This window comes from Chlamydotis macqueenii, chromosome Z (genome assembly GCF_036417535.1).
Source record: "Chlamydotis macqueenii isolate bChlMac1 chromosome Z, bChlMac1.mat, whole genome shotgun sequence".
Classification (NCBI taxonomy): domain Eukaryota; kingdom Metazoa; phylum Chordata; class Aves; order Otidiformes; family Otididae; genus Chlamydotis; species Chlamydotis macqueenii.
This window is the reverse complement of record NC_141593.1, coordinates 7,550,812-7,574,214: the sequence shown is the minus strand read 5'-3', so window position 1 is coordinate 7,574,214 and position 23,403 is coordinate 7,550,812. Positions and strand designations below refer to the sequence as shown.

The 23,403-nt window shown below is 42.0% G+C and overlaps 1 protein-coding gene across 10 annotated transcripts in view; it reads right to left on the bottom strand.

The window, feature by feature from the left end:
* The window catches only part of CELF4 (CUGBP Elav-like family member 4), a 710,880-nt gene that overhangs the window by 2,630 nt on the left and 684,847 nt on the right, over positions 1 to 23,403 (bottom strand). For 9 of the 10 annotated variants that reach the window (XM_086769886.1, XM_086769887.1, XM_086769891.1 and 6 more), the window contains exon 12: positions 22,814 to 22,980. In XM_086769886.1, the coding sequence (XP_086626012.1) occupies positions 22,853 to 22,980 (128 nt within the window). In that variant the 3' untranslated portion in view covers positions 22,814 to 22,852. Of the gene's footprint in view, positions 1 to 1,411; positions 1,500 to 22,813; positions 22,981 to 23,403 lie in introns of all 10 variants that reach the window. The other variant, XR_015261394.1, reaches the window with a different exon arrangement.

Genomic DNA, 23,403 nt, shown 5'->3' with positions numbered 1-23,403 from the left:
CAGATAGCTGCATTTTAATTATTTTAAAGTGCCACTTTACAATGCCACATCACAATCTTACTTGGCGGGCTTTTGTAGTGTGAAAGGCATGCAGAAAGAATTGCTCTACATTTTAATGGGGTGCCACCTATGAGAGTGTATGAGCTTTCTATGGAGACATAGCTGCCAATAACATCTACTCCTTTGTGAGTGTCAGAAAGTAGGATTTTGAACAGGCAATTTACAGGAGGTTAAATGAAAAAAAAAGACTTGCAATAAACTTCTTTTTTTTGAAAAAAAAATGTAAAGCTAACATTTCTTAAATAAAAAAAGTTATTTAAAAAATATAATCATGATCCGACTAGGCTTGACATTTAAGGAGGATGCTTAATCATTAAGGATTAGCTCTTATCTCTTTCTAGCAAGCAGGTTCTTCTTATACACTCGGTGATTTATTACATCAAGAAACTTAGAAACTGCAAAAGGTCCACTCTGGTGGAAAAGTGTCATGCGGAATATCAATCCATGCTGGCAGGTTTTCACACTGTTGGTTCAACAAACAGCAAACCGTACACAGCAGTCTAAACAATTACAACACCAAAAATAATAATAGAATAAAAAAAATAAAAAACACTAGTCAAGGACCCTTTTTCAGTTGTAAACAAAAAGATGCATTTTGCTTTTTGATCTGGATGAGTTTTTTTCCCACTCAAAACAACCCCTCCCTCCCCCTGCGCAATTAATTTTGTCTGGAGTTGCTGTAATACAGAACCTTAGAATTAGGAATTCTTGAAAAGACATACAAAGAAGATTTTCTTGGGGCTGGTTTTTTTTTTTGGATTGCTATAGTTTTCAAACTACTGTTACTATCATTACTCTTTTTGGTTTATGGTTTTGTTTTGCTTTTTTTTTTAATTTTCAGAGAGTGATTTGAAATATCCTAAGGGGAAAAAAAGGTGTCAATTGAAAAAGGCCCCCAAGTCTCCAGAAAAAAAATATCACAAGATTTTCAGTGCAAAAAAATTAACTACGCATTTTTTTTGCTTTCTCTTTTTTTTTTTTTCCAAATTATCTGTAGTTATAACAATCCCACTTTTTCTAAAGAATTAGGAATCCATCTTTTTTTTTTTCCTTCTATGTGACATCTAAAGAAGCATAAAACGCTGACGAGAAATCAAACAACAAATAAAGAAACCACTGCAAGCACCAAAAACGAAACGAAAATGAGCACAGCAAAAAATTGTGGCAGCACAAAGTCAAAAAAGGCACATGTGATCATGACTGGCCAATCATCAACTGATACAACATCCAAGAAAAATGCTTCAATCACGGCACCTGCACGAAACTTGACGGCATGTCATGCAACCAATTCTTAGCTTGTTACATGACGCCATCATGTCACACTTTCAACTTCGAGTTGATTTGAACTTACGGCCTGGGGGACTGTATTCTCCACTTTCATGTCATTACGTGAACTTTTTTCCTAGCTCAGCGCGAGACTGTGGTGGATTTGACTGGCTCTTGGTTGGTTTTGTTGGAATTTGATTGAATGACAAAAGAAGAAAAGATTTTTTTATATATATATATTTATATATAGTGTGGAAAAAGGGAAAGGTGGGGAAAGAAGATATATATAAAAATAATAATTAAAAAAAGTTACAAACACAGCATCAGTCAAAAAGATCTAATGGAAATACTTGCCATTAAACTATAGAAAATGAAATGAGAAGGAGAGCAAAACAAAATAACTGAGCAGAAAGAAAAGAAAGAAAGGAAGAAGGGAAAAAAAAAAGGAAGAAAAAAAAGGATGGAGGAGGCCTAGCCAGAGACACACACGTAAAACACACACTTGAATGTAGACACACGGTCAACAATGAACAGTAACAGAACGTTATGCAGCAGCTGTTAAGGAGAGCATGCACTGAATGAATGAGCGCAGACGCAGATTGGTTTGCAAAGTCTGGAAAATAAATACATTCGCTGCCAACCAGAATGCTTTTGTTAGCACTGGCCTTTCCCGCACGACCCCCAGCATCCTGGGCTTCACTGGACGGCTAGCCAAAGTCCTCGGGAGCCTTTCCATTTGCTCGGGTGGGCTCCGAGGCAGGTACTGTTCTTATTCGATTACATCCCAAGTTTAAAATCATGGGGGAGTAATAGACCAAGAGCTGCTTTGGCTATTGTCAAAAAAAAAAAAAAAAAAAGAAAGGCAACTGCTACTGGTTGCTGCATGTCCATTTAGCGGTTCACAGGAAGGACGGCGGGCTCCAAAACACAGCAATGCTGGTATGGTGTGGAAAGCAGACTTGCAGGAGGACTTGGATGATACAATGATCCCTAAATCAGCATCATTAAAAGAACTTTTATTCCTTTGGTGTTTGGCTCTGGCCTGAGTTTAAAAAATAATGGAAAAAAAGGAGAGAAAGAAAGTGAAATAGAAAGAGAAAGAAAGAGAAAAAGAAAGAGAAAGAGGAGAAGGAGAAGGAGAAGGAGAAGGAGAAGGAGAAGGAGAAGGAGAAAAAAAATAGAGAAAGGAAAAGGAAAAGAAAAAGAAAAAGAAAAAGAAAAAGAAAAAGAAAAAGAAAAAGAAAAAGAAAAAGAAAAAGAAAAAGAAAAAGAAAAAGAAAAAGAAAAAGAAAAAGAAAAAAAGAAGCTGCCAGGGGCTGGTTGCTACAATCTTCAGAAACACCCTGTTCCTTTCCTAGAAAGGAAGATGTCCCTTTATTGGCCAGGGGAGTTTTGCCTCGGTAAACACCAAAAATCACTGCACCCGATACACTTGTCTCAGTCAGCAGCTTTGCACCCTGTTCTTCAGGTATTGCCTTTCTATCCCCTTGGGAGGGCTCATATCTCTCCTCCAAGCCTATTTCTGAAAAGTCACTGCACGCAACCGAAATTTCACCTTGCATTTGAGTGTCACAAGAATATTGTTGGCAGTTCTCATCCTGAAGTCATGCATGCTAGCTAGAAAAATTTTTTTTTTTTTTTTTTTTTTTTTACTTTTTATTCTTTTTTTTTTTTTTCTGAGCTGAAACATGCTTTCTGGCTACAGCAGTTATGCTCAGCTGACAAGAGATGAAGCTGAACTAAGCCCCTGATTTAAGAACTGGCTTCAGCGCCCCACATTTCCTACAGCTGGCTGCTGTCTTGGTTGGAGCTGACTCCTTGATGGCCTGGCCCCAATGTCCTGCCCTCTGATGAGCTGGAAGTGTTAACCTGAGCTTCCTGGAGTTTGTGTGAAGGCAATAGACCAGCACCCCTAAGGCAGATGCAAGGTCTAGGTCTACAGCTATTTCACACATCAAGACGCAGAAAATGGTCGTTTTGAAGATGGCCCAGGGTAAAGCTGTTGCCTTGACTTCTCAGGACTTTCTGGCTATGTCATACCACAAGAAAAAGATCAGGTGAGGGAGGAAGAACAGCTGGCAGCACCATCATAGCAAGACCTGGCTCTTTCCTTACCTCAGCCATGCCAGCAGCATGGGTTAGGCTTTAAAAGGAAAAGGGCTAACAGGCTTTGCTCCCCTGAATGGAACAAGGGGGTGGTGGGAATGGGAGAGATCTGGTGGAAGAAATAATACCCTGCTCTGTCCCTGGGAAGTGGCAGCAACACACATCTTCTGTTGGGTTGGAATATGGGATGACAGTGGCTGCAGGGTCGGGGTGGCAGCACTGTGGGCATACATTCATATGCTAGCCCCAGGCAACTCTCAAGCTGAGGAGAGGTTCTTTGACATAACCTTGACTGGGGAAAACATTTTTCCTTATGGGTGGAGCAGGAAGGACGAGGCTGGTCTGCCAGTGACTATTGGCTTTGGAGCGGGTACTGCTATCCCTCTGCCTGTCCTCCACACACACTCTCAGGAACTATGGATATGACACATAGACACACAAAAAACCCATGTATATACACATATATATGTATGTACAGGTGAAGGATTAGGACTTGCTGAGGCTAAAGAAGAAAAGAAAAGAAAAGAAAAGAAAAGAAAAGAAAAGAAAAGAAAAGAAAAGAAAAGAAAAGAAAAGAAAAGAAAAGAAAAGAAAAGAAAAGAAAAGAAAAGAAAAGAAAAGAAAAGAAAAGAAAAGAAAAGAAAAGAAAAGAAAAAAGAAAAGAAAAGAAAAGAAAAGAAAAAAAAGAAAAGAAAAGAAAAGAAAAGAAAAGAAAAGAAAAGAAAAGAAAAGAAAAGAAAAGAAAAGAAAAGAAAAGAAAAAAGAAAAGAAAAGAAAAGAAAAGAAAAGAAAAGAAAAAAACAACAAACCCATAAAATGTACTTTCATATGAAAGTCACATGTGGTCATCCTGTCTGCCTAACTTGGGTCTGGATTTCAAGCACCAAATGAAGCTGTCCTTCCAAAGCAGCACCTACCTAGTCAGTGGAGAGGAGAAGACCCTTTGATAGTGTCTAGGCACATATCCTGCCCACACAGCTGATGTACCTGAGTTTAGGTAAGGTTTTTAATAAACAGTGATACATCTAGACTGATTGAGTTAGATGAAACAGGCTTTCAAGTGCACAATCCCTTTCCCAGGTTTTAAACTTGGGCAGACAGACTTTCCTTCTGGAAGGCTGCAGAGGCAAATGCCTCTGTTAACTAGGCAGAGGAGTTAAGATACCTATCTTACGAGGACTGCTTCATCAGCGGCCTGAAATTGAGAGGCAAGTTAGGCATCTGCATTAGATAGGCTGGACACTGGCCAAACTCATCTGTTTAAGAAAAGCAATTCACTTTGCTGGGAATGGGTATAAACTTTGGATATTGCTGAAGTAAATTTGTGAGTAACAGTGTTAAGGTTATGAAGGCAAGTATATACACCGTAGTTCAGAAGTGGTGCCTTCGAGATAAAAAAGGAACTTTAACTTGCTGAGGAGTTAGGGCCAGTGCACTAGGACAGAATATGCAAAGTATGTTCACTGCAGGTGACACTGACCAAGAGCTTGCTCCACTGAGCAAACCACAGCCAAATACATCTGGTAAACGACAGTATTCCTTCAACTCAGCTTCTTCTTTGAAGCATCTACATGGACCCTGAGGCTGTTTTCCTTGAATATTTGATAGAGGTAATGGCTTAAAGTTCTAATGGGATTCAAGGTGCAGACACCTCCATCTGAGCAAATCACTTTACGCCGGTTTTACTGAAGACAGACAGGACTTGTAGGTCCCAATTAACTTGTCTTAAGGGATTGTTCCAGATGAGACTGTGAACCATGTCCAAAAAGAACCTATATCTCTCTTGTGGTTATAATGAGGACCTTGGATTACTAGCTGTGAAGGAGATAGTTACAGTGTAGGTCTATAACATCAGGATAAATTAATCTCAGTCAAAGCCTTGGTTAGCGCAAACATAACTTTAGTCATGTCCTTGTAACCTGTCCTGTCAGCACAGCAGTGCTAATGCTACAAACATCTCTGTCACAGGAAAGCTTTCAACAGCAGCTTCTGACCAGACTATAAGAATCAGCTCTGCATTGTGGGAGCCATTTATTGCCCATGTTTAAGTCAGAGAAAGATTTACTTCCCTCAGAAGTCTTTGGCTTGAACTCATCCTATCCAGATATAAGCACTAAACTTAGGAGTCCATTTACCCTAAACTCTGTAAAATCCATGGAGGTGAAGAGGAAAAATAATTCTACTTGGCTAAGATATGAATGGGACTTGAAGGTGTCTCTTTTACTCTCCAAAGACTTACTTAGTAAGTCATTTAGGCCAAGTGAGCAACTCATGGAAAGCTTCTCCCTGGCTGCTTTCTTTCACTTTTTCTGCAGGAGTAACTGCATGTGTGGTTACCCCAGAAGATGGCAATCTGTTCATACCTTCCATCTCTACTTTCAATGCATATGGTCCTGCTAAAGAGCAATGATGTCCGTTGCATCTGATTCTAACTTTTCAGCTCTTCATCTACATTTCTTTTCATCACATAGGGCTGAGACCTGACAGACATAAACAAGGGGCTCTGGAGATAGACTAGGCTGTACTGCCAAGGCCACTGGACCATTTCTGAAGGATGAATTTACCAGACAACCAAGAAAAAGAAGCCCAGGCAACTTTAGTCCCATTTACACCACCAGCCTAGTTGGTAGTTACAGCCTGAATCCAGGTCTGTGCACAGCAGGATTCTGTCCTGTCTCTTGCTGGTGCTAACAGCAAACTGCCACAGATTCAATGGGAGAAGGATCACTAGAAGGAGGGAGAGCTCTCCAAAATGGGCTCCATCCCTGGGACAACCACTGCAAAGGCTGTGGTGGAGAGTCCTAGATTAAGAGCCCAAATATCTTAGAGCAGGAAGGGCAGTGCGGTGAAGGGGACTTTGCATCCATGCTGGGATTAAATGAAGCCTGATCATTTACACTAGAAATCAATGCATTTACCTGGACTCTTGGGGTGCTATTTTTAGGAAGAAAAAAATAAAAAGAAAAGAAAAAAAAAGTTTTTGTCAGATGCTTCAGTTCTAACATCTGAAGGTTAAAAAGGAGAGAGTTTATATGGATCTTTATATACATGAATATGCACACATACATATCATACATATGTATACGTACAAAGGTACTATATATACATACATATCAACAATTACACATATACAGACAGAGAAGATAATGTGATCTAATAGGAAGATGGGAGTCGAATTAGCATGTCGAATGTTTTCTATGGCGGATTTTTAAAAATGCTTGATGGCCCTGCCTCATTTTTCCCATTTATAAATTAAAGGTGACAATAAAAATTAGCTCTTAAATTGTAATGTCCTTCTTTCAAATAATTGTATGACTTACTTGCTCTGCAGTGTTGTTACTAGGATTGTTCTCATTTAACTACATTACACTAAGAGCTGGTTGAAAAATTACAATTATTTTCCAGGGGAAAATTGTCATTATTTTGGCTTTCTTTCCTGTGAATATTTTAGTTAAAAAACAAAACAAATCTAGGGTGGGGGAGGTGGCCAGAAGAATAGATTAATTTTTGTCTTTTTTTAATCAATCTGGAAACCACTCCATTTTTAACAGGAATTTAGTGTTTTGAAGGCCAACATTTTTAATCAAGACAGTTTTGTTTTTTGTGCTGTTGGCATTTCTCTTTTAATCTACTAGAATGAAAATTTGCTGCAGAAAGATCCAGTTTGGTCAAAATGTCACTTTTTGGTCACCCCCTCCTCCCCCAGCCAGTTTGATGAAAAAATGTCAAGCAGCAATAGCTATGTCACCTCTGATTTATCTATTTTTCTAGAGCCATTAGTCTCAAGCAGGGGATGAAAAAGCACCACAACTCCTGGAGAGTCAGAAAATGTCACTGGTTCCCTGTGCGCTGTTGCCTTTTCTTGCCCTGTCCCGGAGCAGTGACAGGAGAGGTGGACATAGCGTGATGGGGATCATGGGGCGGTGGAGACACCCTGAACGAGATGTTGAGGTGTGTGGTAGGAGGAGAAGCAGGACTGGGGTGGGATAGAGCAGGGATGTAGGGTGGGCTGGTGCAGGAGGGAGCTCTGGACTGCCCGGCACCAGGGTTGTGGTGCAGGAGCAATGGGTAAAGGTTGAGCAGTCACAGATGTGGTTGCTCTCCTCAGCAACATCCAGAATTTCCTTGCTCATGCAAACATAGCCATGGCTCCCTATTCCTCTCTCAGCTGTGTTTGACCAACCAAGAGCTTTGCAAGCAAAGATTAGTGCAATAAACTTAGGCCATTTTGGGAAGCAGGGCGGTAGTGATGTTAAAGGTCAAATGTACATTCTGTGGCTATTTTTCCAGCAAAGTCTGTAGATTTTTCCACTCCCACTGGCCAGCTCAGTGGGTCCTGTGCTCTGAGGAGCATTTGTCCTGCCTCATACAGAGTGCTCACTCCTGCATTTGCTGCTGCAGAACGTTAGGTGGGAGATGAAATTAAGCTGTGGTAGCTACCTTTCTACACATAATGAAAGGTTCTTTATTACAAGGGGGCCTCAAGGAGTTTGCTATCTCCTGAGCATTGTACCAACAGTTTAATTAAAAAAATGTACATGGTTGAGAACCAAGCCTAATTGGGAAGCTGTAAGCAAGCCTCTGTGCCCAGTCTCTGCTGGTTCTGCTTTTTTTCCCTTCCGTAGATTGAGTAGAGCTTTTCAAAATGCTGATGAACCCAATGCTTCACTCTCCTGTTCTTGTTGCTGAGGGTTGGGTACAGATGCTATACCCATTCCCTCCTTCCTTTTCCCCATCAGATGCTGGCACCTCCTAGGATGACCTCAGGACTTCTAATCAAGACCAGCTCATGGATCTCAGCAGGCAGGGTTACGCTGCCGGTGACCTCCAAGCAGGTTGTCTGATACACCCTACCTAGGGCTCAAGTGCCTGCAATGAGACACGATAGCCCACAGCTGTCTACCAGGCTGCGGATGAAGGAATTTGGTCTGTAATTGCTCATCAGGAGCAGGAAGGAGTTGTTCGGGTGGTGTTTGTGTGGGGTTACATCCAGGAAAGAAGGAGACCCCAGCCCTCCTCCCAGCTGAAATCTGTGGCAAGGGTCCCCAGTGACTCCCCCAAGCCTGGTCCTGTGCCAGAGGCAGAAGGCAGGGCTGGACTCAGGAGCTACCTGGCCTGCCCATGGTTGGGGTGCTGGGGGCACCGTGCGCCCCGTGATCATGCAAGACTTCCCAAGTGCAGCAAATACTCATGCATGCGCATTACTGCCCTGCATGTCAGGATTTGCATCTTGCAGCATCTCCCACGTGAAGCCTCACACTTGTGGATCTGCTTCCCTGTGGTATATAATGGGACCATTCACCAAGGATGAGACTTCACCCTTCTTTTGCCAAGCCTGTTCAGCACTTTGCCTAAACTCTATATCCCGCTAAATCAGAATGCAGCCAGGAACACATACTCCCAGCCTGCAACACTCAATTACTCCTTCTGATATTTTATTTTTTTTGCCTGCAGCTTCAAATTACCTTCAAGGTGCACAGTGCAATTAGCTAAAAATATTTCCTGCTTCGTTTTAATTGCACTAAAACTCTAATGTACCTCCAGCGAGGAGCAGTAAGGTGGAAATTGGTGCCCCAAATATTTCAAATTGATTAAAGCCCAGGATGACTCAATAAGCTTACATAGTTCTATTAATTATTAAATGTTATTAATTTTTTGTTTGAAAAAAACCCCTTCCTGAAGCCACGTTCTGTATGATCTTTCTGAAACAAGGTACTTTTGCCAAGGAGGTGCTAACTCCTTTGGAGTCTGAGAAAGCTATGACAAGAATTCCTCCATGTAGTTGAAGCGATTTCCATCTGAAGAATTCACAGCTCTTGGCAAAGTTTAGTATCTCAGAATCTGATTCTGAAAACACTTGTGTGTGTGACTTATGTATGTGACTCATTTCACTGCCATAGCTGAGGTATTGATATGGTTCTAATTCAGAGCTGGATCACATTTTTGTTCAAAGTCGTATTTAGTGGAAAACACAGGTTATCAGTCAAACATTATGATTGCTTAAAAAATAATCAAAACTTTTTGTCTTTCTTGTTTTAAAAGAAATCCAAAAAAAAAAGGAATTTTTTTTTTAAAAGCACTGAACACCAATGTGCCATTTTCTTCATTCCCAGGGTGGCTGGTTCATAAGATTACTTCAATGTACTTTGAAAAATGTGTCGAAAATAACCCCCAAATTCCATTTACATCCAGTGAAGAGTCTGATCAGTCTCAGTCCTTTGGGTTTCTGGTTCACTGTCACCTCGGAGAGCCTGTGCTTATGAAGCATGTCCCCTTGTGCCTGCAGCTGGGAGTGCTGTCATCCCCGGATCCCACAGAACTGGGCACCAAGGCTGGACCCCCTTGGCTCCACCGCTGAGCTTTGCTTTGTAACGTATTTTACTCTAAAGCAACCTGTGCACCTTAAATGACTAAGACAGCAGGTCGCTGCGGATCTAGCTGACTTTAGATGTGTCAGGAAGCTACCACACGCACTATTCAGCTGGCATAAGTGAGGTGGTAGGGGAGACACTGAGCAGCTGGAAATGGAAGCCAGCTGATCTGGCTGCAGCTAACAGTTGAAGTGTGGCTATGACTATAAGCTGTAGAGGGATGTCTGATGTTCCGGCTGAATATCCTAGCCCCCTAATTTAATTCCCTAATGCTGATATTGATGGACTCATTTGTTTGAGATTTAGAAAAATACTGCAGTCATCTGATATCCTGAAATTTTGTCAAAGGACCTCAAAAAGAACTGCAGAAAGGATTAATACCTATGGTCATTACTTCTAATGGTATAATCTATGTATCTGAATTTGATTTGTTTAATTTTGTTTTGTTTTACATTTTTAGTACTAACATGACAAAGACATTGTGACATGCGACCACGAACAGACTTTGGTAGTGAGCTGCTCAATGTGCCTAGAGAGGCAATACCCAGGGGTGCAACAGGTTCTCAGCTCTCTTCCCTTTTCTAGCCCTCAGCTCTCAAATGCACTTGCCAACTTGGGTAGCAGTCATGGCTTGTTTGTTACAGAGATATGTTTAGAAGGAACCAACGTGGGACCCAAGAGCCTGTTTCACACAGGCCATCAATGAGATGTCAGAGGAGGCTTTCTGTGCTGCAATGAATTCAGCAAGTTTCTCACCAGTCTTGCACAAATGACAGGCTCATTTAGCCTAAGCCTTTATACTCCTCCCTGTGCCTAAGGGCAGGGGATTTACCTGAGTGAGGAATGATGGTGGGGTAGAGGTGGGATTGACCGCATGTCTCACCAGCTTCCATGGCTGTGGATGAAGCCTGCTAGTGATGGTGGAGTCCATGGCAAATGTCAGAAAGATGCTGCCCATCTCTGCAGTCTCTCTCCCTCTTTTGCACTCTCCAGGGCAAGAAAAACCTCTCACCATCTCCAAAGCAGCTCATATCTGCAAATGATTCTTACACAATTTCAGGGAAATTGAAGGTGCTCAGCCTCTTGCCAAAGGGCACATTGAGAAGATGAGTCTCAGAAAAAAAAAACAACAAAACCAGCCACTTGCTGCTGGTGTGTGAGCTCATTCAGTTGCTTGCTCTGAAGCAGAAGTCCAGGAAGGTAGGTACTGCCTCCTCCTTCCCCACGGGAATACAGGAGACAGGTTAAAGAGAAGGAGAAAAAAAAAATCATTTCACAGCTAGTCTGCCCCGAACAAGAAAAGGTTCCCGACACCAACAAACTAATCAACGCTGAAAGCTTATGAGGTCAAGGTTTCCCTTCTCCTCTATTATTCTTTTGATTTTTTTCTGACTGGCTGGGACTTGAGCACTGCCCTAGGAAGTCTATAAATATAAAAGCCTTTCCTTCCTTCCTCTGGAGCACACCAAAGACCGTTTGAATACCGGTGGGAAGAAGTTAAAACTGAATCTAACCAAGGCAACATGCAAAAAACAACTTGTCCAGACTGTCTTCAAGTGCTGACCACAAATTGCTGTAAGTCAGGCCCAAGATGCTTGTCTCTGCTCATCGCAAAATGGGAAAGGCAGCTCTCCTTCCTAAGAGCAGGCCCTGTGGATTCTTTCTTTCATGTGAAGACTTACAGCCAGGGATGCTAATGGCAAGTAACTGTCAGAGCTGGCAGTGAAATGTGAGCTGTGCTTGAAGGAGGCAGCCCGGTCCATCAGGGCTGAGCTCTGAATGTGAGGGCTGCCTGGAGCTCCTCAGTGTCTGTGCCTCCTGCCCTGTGCTCCATGAAAGGCTGCTGAGCCGTCGTGGGTAGCCATCACTGCACAGCTGCTAGGAGTTTCCCTGACCTGGCCACCAAGAAGATCCCAGCCTTTGTAAAGTCCTTTCCACTGGCAGCTATAGAGTGTAAAATGCTCCTGAAGACAAATGAGGAGTGTTCATAAACCTTCTTGGTAAGGAGGGAGAATGGTGGAGGATCTGGGGACAGCTACGGCTGGTGCTGCACTGGAAATGTCGAGGCTCCCTGTCCTAAGGTGCTGCCCGTGCTCTCTGCACCGCAGCACAGGGAACCTTACTCAGCAGTCTTTTTGTGGTAAAGGCAAGGCTGCTCCCTCCATCTTTCCTATCCTTGGGCTCTCTGCTCCTTCAGTGCATACGGCTGCTCTATTTGGTAGAAAAGGGGACGAGAAAAATGTCCCATTCCTTCCCAAAGTCTGACAAACAGGAATCATAGCTGCAGCATAAGCTTCTCTGGTGGATTCTGCCTCAGCAAAATGAAATTAAGATTTCAGCAAACAAGCTCCAGTTCCTCGGTACCAGTAGAACAAATGACATCTGATAATTGCTAACTCCTTTTGCTTATTCTTTGCTCTGTTCACCCCATCAGTCTCTCCAGATTATATTTTCAGCTGAGTTTAATGAACGCCATTTATTAAACTAGCACCAGGGTTCTGCTCTGGCCTCAGACAGATGTGCCTGCTAATATGAATCGTTTTGTTCAATTGGATTATTCTGATGGAGAGCGGATCCCTGCCACTCCGAGGAGCACAAACAAATGGGGAACAGCTCGCCTCCAGTTGCGACCAGCCGCTCGCGTTCATTAGGAGGCAGCTCCAGGCTCTGCAGGCAGCTTGGCAGGGTGGTGTCCCTACCGCTCCCGTCAGCCGGTGCTTCTGCTCCTCTCCATTTCCCACTCACGTACAGAGATAGCCCAGATTTCAGTATGGCCCTGAGCCTGGCTTGTTGGTGGATCATGAGCATCACTGCTACATTTCCTGTATTTACCAGCTGCATGGGCAACAGGATTCATCTTCTCCTTTTTTTCATGACGAATGGCCCTTATCTGAATGCAAACCAGACCCCCCTAAATGTACATTCTTCCCTTCCCAGTGTGCCACATCTGACTTCCTTTACATTCACAGCTGAGAAAATGTAGACTACTTATTTACTATTGATCCTTCTTTACTCTGATCTTCTCCAGTTATTTGGGCAAAGGGAGAGGGGTGATATCCTTTTAAAGTCTCGTATTAATCAGAGAAAAGAAATAAAATCCATCTGAAATCTCACAGAGATCCTCTCAGTCTATCGTTTGAGACTTTAGTGCTGAAAATTTTGGGTCAATCTCTGTAATACATTGTCTTCAGGCACCAGACATCCATCTATCTGTCTGTCTCAATACAAATCCTACCTTCTGTGAACCATAAAACTCCTAGCAGAGTGACATTACCACTTCTCACATTGACAGAACACACTGAGCACACATAACTTGCAGAAAAATTGCAGAGGCAATTTGAAAGATCAGAAGAGAAAAAGTAGAAGATTTCTGCTCCCTGAGTGTAAGTGGCCAAATCCCACAACAAGTTTTTGGCTGGCACAAATCATCATTGCTTCATTAAAGCCAAGTTTTTTTTTCCCGAGTGAAGGGCAGGCCCAGCACTCCTCCAGATACCTGTGAGCCTCAGGACAACTCATTCTAGAGCGTTTCTGAAGGAAGAAATTATTTTCTTTTTATCTTAAGCAGCACCCCAGAGTTACTTCCAGAAATCACTGGTTGGTCTTGTTTTGTTTAGTGAGAGGGGGCTACGGTGGCAGCTTCTGTAAGAAGCCGCTGGAAGTTTCTCCTTTGTCCAGTGGACTTGACCGGACCTACGGCGGACCCTCTGCTGGCCAAGACCGACCCAATTTGTGACAGAATGTTCAGTGATAACGCCTCTGTGGTAACATATTTAAGAAAGGGGAAAATAGGAAAAAAAAAAAAAAAAAAGATGTGAAGAAGCTTTGTCTAGTTCATGCGCCTTTACCAACAGCTCCTGAGCACGTTCCTCAACAAAGTAATTTACTGATAAGTTAATTCCTACATTCAGGTTTAAGTTTAGGAATGCTTCTCCAGGAGCAAGGAATTCCTTCACTCCTGGTCAGGATCTGTGCACTTTTCTCCAAGTTGCACTTCACTGATCTTTATGGGGAACAGGAAAAACACATATAGGAATTCCCAGTGGGATTTTGTCTAACAAAGTCTGTACGGTCTGTACCAAATAATGCCCTTGTAAGCTAAGAGCAGAAGACAGAAAACCCTCTAATACATCCTTTCTGAAAGCACCTAATCTCTTAAAAATTGGCATGTAAAAGCTCAGTTTCCAGGCAGGCAGTTGTTGGGCTGCCTGCCTGGTTCCCTTTCTCGGCGCCCAGTCTGCCATGGTGTAGCAATGTGTGCCATGCGTAGAGAATGTACAGAGGAAAATAAAGACCAGGAAGAGGATTCATTTGTCATATGTCACAGGAGATGGGATGCAGCCTCTACTGATGAGTGGAGATGCTTCAAGAGGGGAGACAAAAAGAGAATCTCATCCAGCAAAGACAAATTTGTAGCTGACTGTACAGCCTGTGGGTTTCATGCCCTATAATTTCCAAATCCTTAGAAATCAAAGTAATGAACACCTATTCTCCTTTGGAATGACCTGCTTTTTAAGACAAATATTGTATTACAGCACTCTACCATGACAACCAGAGCCCTGGTCCACAGCACACCCAAGTCAAACAAAAGATGTCCGTTGGCTTCAAGGACTGGGCTTCATATAGCCAGAAATCTCAAAGGTAGACATCTCACTGATGTGAGGATTTTAAAGAGTTACCCTGCTTTGCCTATAACCAGTCCTTCAGACAGGCCCGTGTCCTACAGAGGAAAAAGGGGACATCTGAAGAGGCAGGGATGGAGAATATCTCTCCCAATAAGGGGAAAAATCTGCTTTCTAAAGAGGATCACTTGAATGTGCAACTGCAGCTTTCCGGGGATGCAAGAGAATTTCTTCTGTTTGTAAGTCATTGTTGCATAAAATGATTTTTAAAATAAGCCATAGGGATGTGTTTGGAGAAATATTCATTCCGTAGTCTCTCTCTGATCTAAAAAGGCCAGAGCAGCCAGAATGGTGACATTGTCTCTCCCTCTAGAATTGCAAATAATTGAAGCACCTCTTCTAGGAGAACATTTAGAGTTAAATAAGTAATCGTGGGTCTGAATCCTTTGCTGCCATAAGTCAGTGTCCCTTCACTGACTTCAGAGGAGTTGGTGATTGATGCTGCCTGAGAACTTCCCCTGATCACAGTTGTGGTTAGCACCTTTCCAGGCAGAGCACTGAGTTTTTGTTCACTGTGCTTCTTGGCTGGGAAATGACTTGACTGCTGTTCTTCTTTCCTCTCCAGCTCAGCCTTCTACTCGATGTTTTAGAAAAGTTGGATGAAGCTCAGCTAAGTGGAAAAATGACCCGTTTGAAATAAAAACCTCCTTTTCTCTAACAGCAGTCACAGAGCAGGACAAAAGACATCTGAGAAACAGAGTTTGCACCGTAAACCTTCAATTCTCTGCTACAGCTGAATCAAACACTTCAGAGACCAGAGTTTTGATATTCACTTGTATCTGGCCAAAGTTACCGTATCTATGAATTATTCAAATATGCAATTATTGCATTTGATATATCACTGGGTATAACTGTGGGAATGAGAAACAGTGTTCTAGTGCAGCTGATTGTATATGCCTTCCAAACCATAAGGACATCAATTTAAGGTGCTCACATTGATGGAGCACTCTGCAACCCCTTATTAAGATTCTTGCCAACTCCTGCAGCAGTTTTCCCCTGCAGAGTAAATTTCATGGAGTTTTTTAGCCTCCCTTTTCTTTATACCTACAGTGGAAGTGCCAAACTACCCTATACAGCTTCAAATCATGGTTCTGCAGTAGTTCTCAAAGGTCAGTGGCAAAAAGATCAGATCATTTTCAGCCTACTGATCAATGCTACACAGGTGACCTGAATCCCATGAACCGCATGTTGGAGCTGACTTGTAACTTTCACTTTGTTGGGAGTTTGCAGTTTCCCACATTAACCTTCTCTGCTAATTCAGTTTTCTTAGGGCTAGAGGGCTCTGACCTGCCTATGTTCTATACTGCCCATATCGTCTCTGACTGGACAAAAAAGCATGTTTGTAATGCTGATGTTTTATTTTGAATAAACACACCAGAGCCAGATCTATTGAAGAAGAGTCAAGTCAAGACTGAGTCTTTGAGCGTATCAGACATGGGGCCACCTAAGAAGAACATATCTCGCCTGCAGTCCTAGACCTTTATGTTCTCATACACTGAGCTTCAAACGACTTGCCCTTTGCTCTCTTCCCAAGTACTCGTATTTGCAAATTGATAACATGCTTCTTTACTGTTCACTCACTAGTGGATACTGCTCTCTCCAGTGCCGCAGTATCAAAAGATTTTGCTGACTTGTCACTTATTTGAAGGGCCTGTGGGAAAATGACCACACTTGTTTTTAAACTTCATCCTGGATTTTCACAAGTCTCTTTCATTCTTGGTCTTTCCCTTCTCTCATTCTCTTTGTACCTATTTTATTTAGCAGAGGATTGCATCCTGTCAATGTTTACTACTACTGAAACACATTTTGGCTATGGATGTCTCCTGTGTTTTGCCATCTCTTTGGTTCTTATTTCAAACCACTGCTGCTTAAAGCATCTATCATTTCCTTTGCTTATATTTTCCAGTTTTTCTTCAAGTTGCAGTCCCTCATGCACAGGCCCAGAGAGTATCTGTACTGCATAAACCGAATAAAAATGTTCCTTCAGACACTACTGCCTTCAGGTTACTGCAGCTGCCCCTTAACTGGAGCAATCAAAGCTCACACTGTTTAGCTCAGAAATGCTCTAAATCTGATCTACTCCATTAATTTGCATGACATTGTCCATATGAAAGCCCATAGTGATCTTGTGGTCAAGTGGCTGAATATAACACTACCACCATCCAGTCAACCCTGGGGCTTTGGCGGGATTTTGCTCTTGGAAGCCTTTAAAGGTGGCATAACCATAGCAAGCTCCTGGTCTTTTCATGGTAGGGACAGCTCAGGAGGCTCTTTGCTGGTTGAGTCATTGGGAAAAGTTCTCACAAGCCTCTGAGAGTTTGATTTGGACCGTCAGGACCAACTGCATCACAGTGGGATGAGAAATGGGAGGCTGCTTTCGTATCTATTATTTAATTCTGAAATAATTGCATTGTCTAACATTTAAAAAAATGAGGACATGGGTTTTAATGAAGAATTCATGCTCTGAACTGAAGGAAAGTGTTATGGTATTGCATTGTGCTGCTCTATCACTCCCATGACAAATAGTGCAGATCCGTTAGTGACCTACATGGACTCATTTAGATGCAAACACAGCAATACTCCTGAAAAGCTGCCCTGCTTTGAGGAAGAACAAGTTCCAAATATTGCTGAATGGAATTCAGTCTCAGAGCAGTAATTACTGATTGTAATTTTGGAGTAAATGCAGTAATTAATTATTGTCGTTTTCCATCAGTGCATTATATTGTGTGCCAATCTTAGAATAACTACAATAATTAGCAAATGGGATTTTGCATGCTCTGGTATCGAAACTGTGGTTTGCAGAACAGACATGAGAATTTTACCATAATAAATTTATTAGTAATTCAAATGGGCAGATAGGTTAAAAGTGATCGGCCAGATAATAAAAAGTTTATCAGTTTTGCAGACACCTTCAGCAGTTCTGTTTCAGTCTCCCCTAGTAACGCTGACTTCCATTCTCTCATGTATGAGCAGAACAGCGCAAAGTTTGGGTTACAAACACAGTGAGGGACATTTAATTTAATCACAGTTGTCAGTGGAAATTAAAAGCAAAAGTAACCCAAAGGAAAAAATAAATATATATATATATTTGTTGAGCTGATGTTTTTTCCAGTACCTAAATAGACTGATAGACTTTCCAAATGAAGCTGTGAGGATTTTGGTCTCACTTTATTCACTCATATTAAAGCTTGTGCTGGAGTACTGTTTTGATTTAATTATAGTAGTGCAAATTTCCATAATGTAAGCAGGTCCTAAATGATCTGAGTGATGATTAAAGGAGGAAAATGACAATAATCTGTGCAAGAGGAAGAAGAATTGGTTACCATGATTGTAGGAGGCATAAGTACAAGAAATGGGATTAGACCCTGATAAAGGATATTTAGTCTGAATCTCAAGATGAACAGCTTAATAGACAACAGTGAGATCAATGCAACTGCAGAATAGCCTCTCACTGGAGGTAATACAAGCCTATCTGAGAGGGACAAGCAACTCAAAATTCAGTAAAAAATAGACTTTCATTAGACTTTGCATTGCAGTGATCCAAAATGGCAAGAGACAGACAGAAATTTTCCATTAATTTCTTTTTGTTTATGGGCATTTGGAATTTTGGTTGTTTGTTTTATTTTTGTCTGACAATGTCTCCTTATTTTAAAATGAGGGTGTTTTGCATTTTTATTCTCTTATCAGAGCACAGAAAAATGCAAAGTTTTCCAGTTTGGCAACCTATATGTTCCAATGAAAGAAAAAAAACGTATATATTTTCTCTGGGAAAAAATATCACCTATTCCAGCCAGCTGCAAAAACAAGTGTCTCACTTTTCTACAATAAACCACATGTTCAAGAAGAACATTTTTTTTTTTATTTGACCTTTGGCATATGTTATTTCCCCTGACATTTTGGAGAAGCAGGTTGCCTGGACAATACATTCTTTTAATATTTTCCTACTACTCTTAGGAGCACAGTTGAAAAAAACCCCACTTACTATTAACTACTTTTTTTTTCTCTCTTCTGCTTCACTTTTGCCTCACTCAGTTTATCTCACACTCTGTCTCACTGAGTTTCATGCCAATCAGCGGTCCAGGTTGCTCTCACCCAAATGTCTCTCCATCTTTAGCTTTAAATAAAACTTCAACAGCACAGTATCTATCTGAGGTGGTAAATAACACTTTGCTAATGATCAATCACTACAATGAAGCCACAGAAGGGAAATGGATAGGATTTTCACTGCTCTTCAGTACAGTGTCTTTTATTGATCTGTCAATTGGATGCTTCTGTGCTGCTCTGTGAAGTTCTTAATACTTGAAGAGCTGTGAATTATGGGGTTTTCTTAGACAATATTGTCCTATCATGGCTGCTACTGACTGAGCATGGGTGGGGCACTGGGCAACTAGCTTTGAGACCCAGTGCGGAGGGCTGGAATCACACTGACCACTTCTGCTCCCATGGGGACGATCAGAGGAGCTCAACTTTCTGCCTGCCCTAGGAGTCTTCCATGGTGCAGAGGGCTCACACCCATCCCCAGGCACAGCAGGTTGTACCTGCAACTTTGCCATATCAGAGGGTACTTAAGGGCTCTTAGGGACTGCCACCCAAGTGTGCTATGGATTTCAGAGTGGTTTTTTCTTCATTATTTTGTGCATTTACTATTTGAAAGACACATGAAGTGCCTCTGAATACTTGCTTCCAAGTCCTGAGGGGGATTTGTAATAGAATATATTGATTTTGTGAGAGTTGCCTCAAATGATCCTTCTCTCTTACTTTTGCTTCCCCTCCATCCTCTCCTCCTTTTTTTTTTCTTTTTCTTTTTCTTTCTACAACCAACACTTTAATTACAAAAAAAAAAAAAAAAAAAAAGAAAAAGATAAGAGAGGTAGCCATTTTGGAAACATTTTGCTGTTTGAATTCTTCAGGGCTTTACTTGCCACAGCTTGTGGGCTTATCTGCCACATCACAGAGACCCTTTCAGTGTTTAACAGTAACTTTAGAGCACTTGTAAGGAAAACAAAGGACTTCAAATCATTGTGGCCCAGACTGCCTGTGTCCCAAAAGGGAGATTTATAAGTTAAAAAAAAAAAAATGTATCCAGAATTAAAATTGAGTGAAGATCTTTCTTGGTTAGGAAAAAACACTCTGGTGGATTACATCAAACTGGGTGCTGCTTGTGTTTTTTGTTGGCAGCTTCTTATTTTTGGAAAGCAGTTCAGTAAAACAAAGCTTTTCCTTAGAAAAATCCCAATTAAAAAGTTTCTTGAGCACCCTCTTGAAGCGCATGAGTAATTGCCCTGATGTCAATATGGTTATGCACATGCTTCAGATTGGAATTAAGGACCCTGAAGAGCCAAAACCAAAGTAAAATTAGATAAAAAACCATACAGGAGTTATTGTGTTTCTGCCAGTTAAGGGAGCTGCCTGCTCTCCAGCTTTGCAATAGCTGTCTGCGCTGTACCCATCAGCCTAGCTGACTTTTGTCCTGGTGCTTTTAAGAAACTTCTTGCTGCAGTAACGATGCTGCTTACTGAGTGGGCAAGTCAGAGAATTCCAGTGGTATTTCAGAGGCTGACTGGAAGCTGCACATCAAATAAGCCATGGGGGTACAATAACACTGTGCTGAGCCAAGAACAACTGACCTATCTCTAAGTAAGGCTTGTTACTGAGAGCTTAGCCCTGTGCTGGCTGCCATCGCACAGCCCTGGCTAGAAGTTGACTTTGGCTATCATGACTAAAAATCCTCTATCCGCTTCTAGGGTGCTGGTGTGGATGTTTCTGAGCACTGGAAAGCAGTTGAGCTGAAGAAAGAGCTGGATCTAAGCCCTTCTGAGCTTCTGGATATCCTCCCTGTCACCAAGTATCCTTTCCAGTCTAACCTGGCATGGTAGTCTCTGTGCTAAATCGGATCCTTCCCTAGGGTACGCTCCCTCAGTGTCCTCCTGGGGCCAAATGCACTTGGCCAATCCCTTGTGTTAGGTGAAAAAAAACACACACAAAACTTTTTTTTCTTTTTCGTGGATAACTCTCTCCTGCTAAAAGACAAGTACATCTTCAGCTCCTTCAATGAGCTCACCAAGGTGAGAGACTACAAAAGAATAAGGACTTCAGAGCTGCATTTACTCCATTTTGATAGAGACTGTCTGTTCTCTAACAAAAGCTCCATAAGCAGGAGATGGCAGTGATCTGATGGTAACAACTGAACTGATTTTGCTGTACAGCAGAACGTTAAAATCAAAGTAAAAGCCAGGAAGACTAAAGGACTTTCTATTTAGAGGTGACAATTCAAGACTGTTCTCCTTTTTGCAGAAGCAAAGGAAAGAAAAAATTGCTCTAAGAGAGAGCCATTATTGCCATTTTAGCAACTGATTTCTTTTTATATAATTTATTGGGGAAAAAAACCCCAAGTGACACATCTTAGTGCTACTACTGAGTAATATTTTTATAGGAAACAAGCTGAGACCTCAACATCAGCCTGATCATGAAAAGGTAGGTGCAGAGCACTTCATGATGATCCATGATAATGAAAACACCAGAGACTCATACCAGTCAATCTTTAACAACATAGATGTCTACAGCCCAGCACTTTCTCACACGATCATAAGAAAAACGCATATCCTCACTGATCGCAGCTATGCTGCAACATAAAGCTATTGCTTGGTGCCCAACTAGGGAGGCACCTGGGTTCCTCAGTCCCTTTGCAAGTGTTACATAAAATCTCACCTTCAAAGACAGTCCCTGCTTTAAAAAAAAAAAAAAAATGCATGCATGCATCTCCCGCTCTCCCCCAGCAAAACCTGCAGTAAAAAGCCAGTGTGATGAAGCAAAAAGCATTTGGACATGGAAACATCTTTTGGTTTCAAGCTTCCAAGAGGCCTTGTCATAAGCAAGGAAAAGAAAAGAGGTATTTGAAGAGGGAAAATGCATTGATAGTTATACTTCATACAGTCACATATAAAGGAGATTCTAAACTATGGAGGCTGTATCTTGCACGTGTACCTAATAAGTTTACTGAAAGGTTTCTTAATCCACTTCATGTTGTCTTCAGTGCAGCACCTCTTTCAAAGGCATTTTGATCCCGTTCCTTAATTCTCAGTGGAAAGGATACTGCTCTGAAGACTGGAACAATACATTTGTCAAAGATATTAGAGATACTAGTGAAAAACCAGAACACTTCATAGTTCTTTAGAAAGATTGAAGATAGGGATTTCCTGCCTGTACCTTGGATCAAAAAAGGCCTGAATCAAAATCAATCTGTCTTAGACATTACAGCTATAATGCCCTGGAAAGGTCACCCAACCCGTCTATCTGTCACTAATTCGGGATTGAAAAGTGCTTGTTGCAGGTTAGGGCCACCCTGAGTTTATTGGGGAATCTCTGGTGTGGAACAGCCTTAACAATTGGGAGACTTCTTATCTCTGTAACAAACACATATAGTTTTATATTTCTGTTTCTCAAAGAATTATCTAATGGAAAAGCTAGCCTGTGGTGGAAAATATTTCCATTTTTGGAAACATCTCTGTTTCTGTTGTTCCTGATAGGTTGGGATCCCAATGAAACAGCGTGCTGTTTCTGATATTTTTGACAGTCTTACATGCATTAGAAGTTCCCTTGGAACACTAAACTGGCTCCTTTCCAACAACATGAAGTACATGAGTCCAACAATGAGACCCTCATTCAGATCTGTCTAGGTCCTTACTCAAGCAAAGCTTCCTTAACTTTGGTTGGGTTTTATTTATACACAGAAGGTAACAGTAACTGAGCAAGAAGTGAGCATGGATCCTTCTATTAATTTACTGAGTTTGGGAAGAAATAAATTAGGGGTTATTTAACTGTCAGGGAGGCATATTTACATAAAGTTACTATGCTGGGATGAAATTGGGTACATTCTATACTGCATGAAGGATGAAGAATGCTTTGAAACGTTTGCAACACAGAGCTATTGAGACAGACACTGTCCCAGTCCAGTCACCTGGGATTAAACTGCAGCCCAGTCCCATCTCTTAATTGCAGATTTTCTTCAGCCACCAGAAATGCTCCCTTTGGCTGAGCAAGGGGAATCAGGACAGCTGATGGCTCTCCTCTAAGTGACCAGGAAGACTTTCTAGAGATGCAGGATGCCTCTGGGGTGGGGAAAGTGTCTCATCCCTTGTTAAGCATCCTTCACACACACAAATGGTTCCTGGTTTATGTGTGAGTGCATGTCTGTGCAGTGTGGCTCTAGCCAGGGGCCTAAGTGAAAAAGGCAGAAGCTAGAGAGTCACAGAGCTGAATCTTTTTGAGGGTTTACAACACAAAGAGAGGCTACGACCACAGCTGACACCCTCCTCCCCATGCAGTTACCTGTGCTAGTGCTTTGTATCCATTGGTTCCCATAACTCTTCAGTAAGGACGATTAGCATCCTTTGGCCTCTTCAGCTGCACCTTCAGCCTCTTCATGCCAATCTGAAAGCCATTCATAGCCTGGATAGCAGCTTGAGCACTGGCAGGATTGTCAAAACTCACAAAACCTGTCAAAACACGAGGCAAGGCAGGTGGCTTAATGAGCTGAAGCGGGCCACGGCACGTACATGCAACGACCACTGAGAATGAACATGGGGAAGAGGGTGAGGGTGGTGGAAGGGAGGGAGTAAGCAGGTAGGAGGGTGGGCAGGTGGGCAGGAGAGTGAGGAGAGGATGGTTGCCAATGGGGGAAAAAGGGTAGGAGGGCTTGTTACAGATCAGTGTCCCAGGATGCAGTGCCTGGTCTGAGAGCCACTTTGGACAAAAGACTATGTAAAGCATGGGGATCCAAATGCTGGTGCCATAGTACCAGCACACACAAGATTTGGGTCACCTCTGAGCTGGGTGTCAGCAGATGTGACACATGGTCTCAAGGCACACTATCTTGCTCTTTTTCCCTCCATCATGACTAGGATAAATCTCTAGACCCT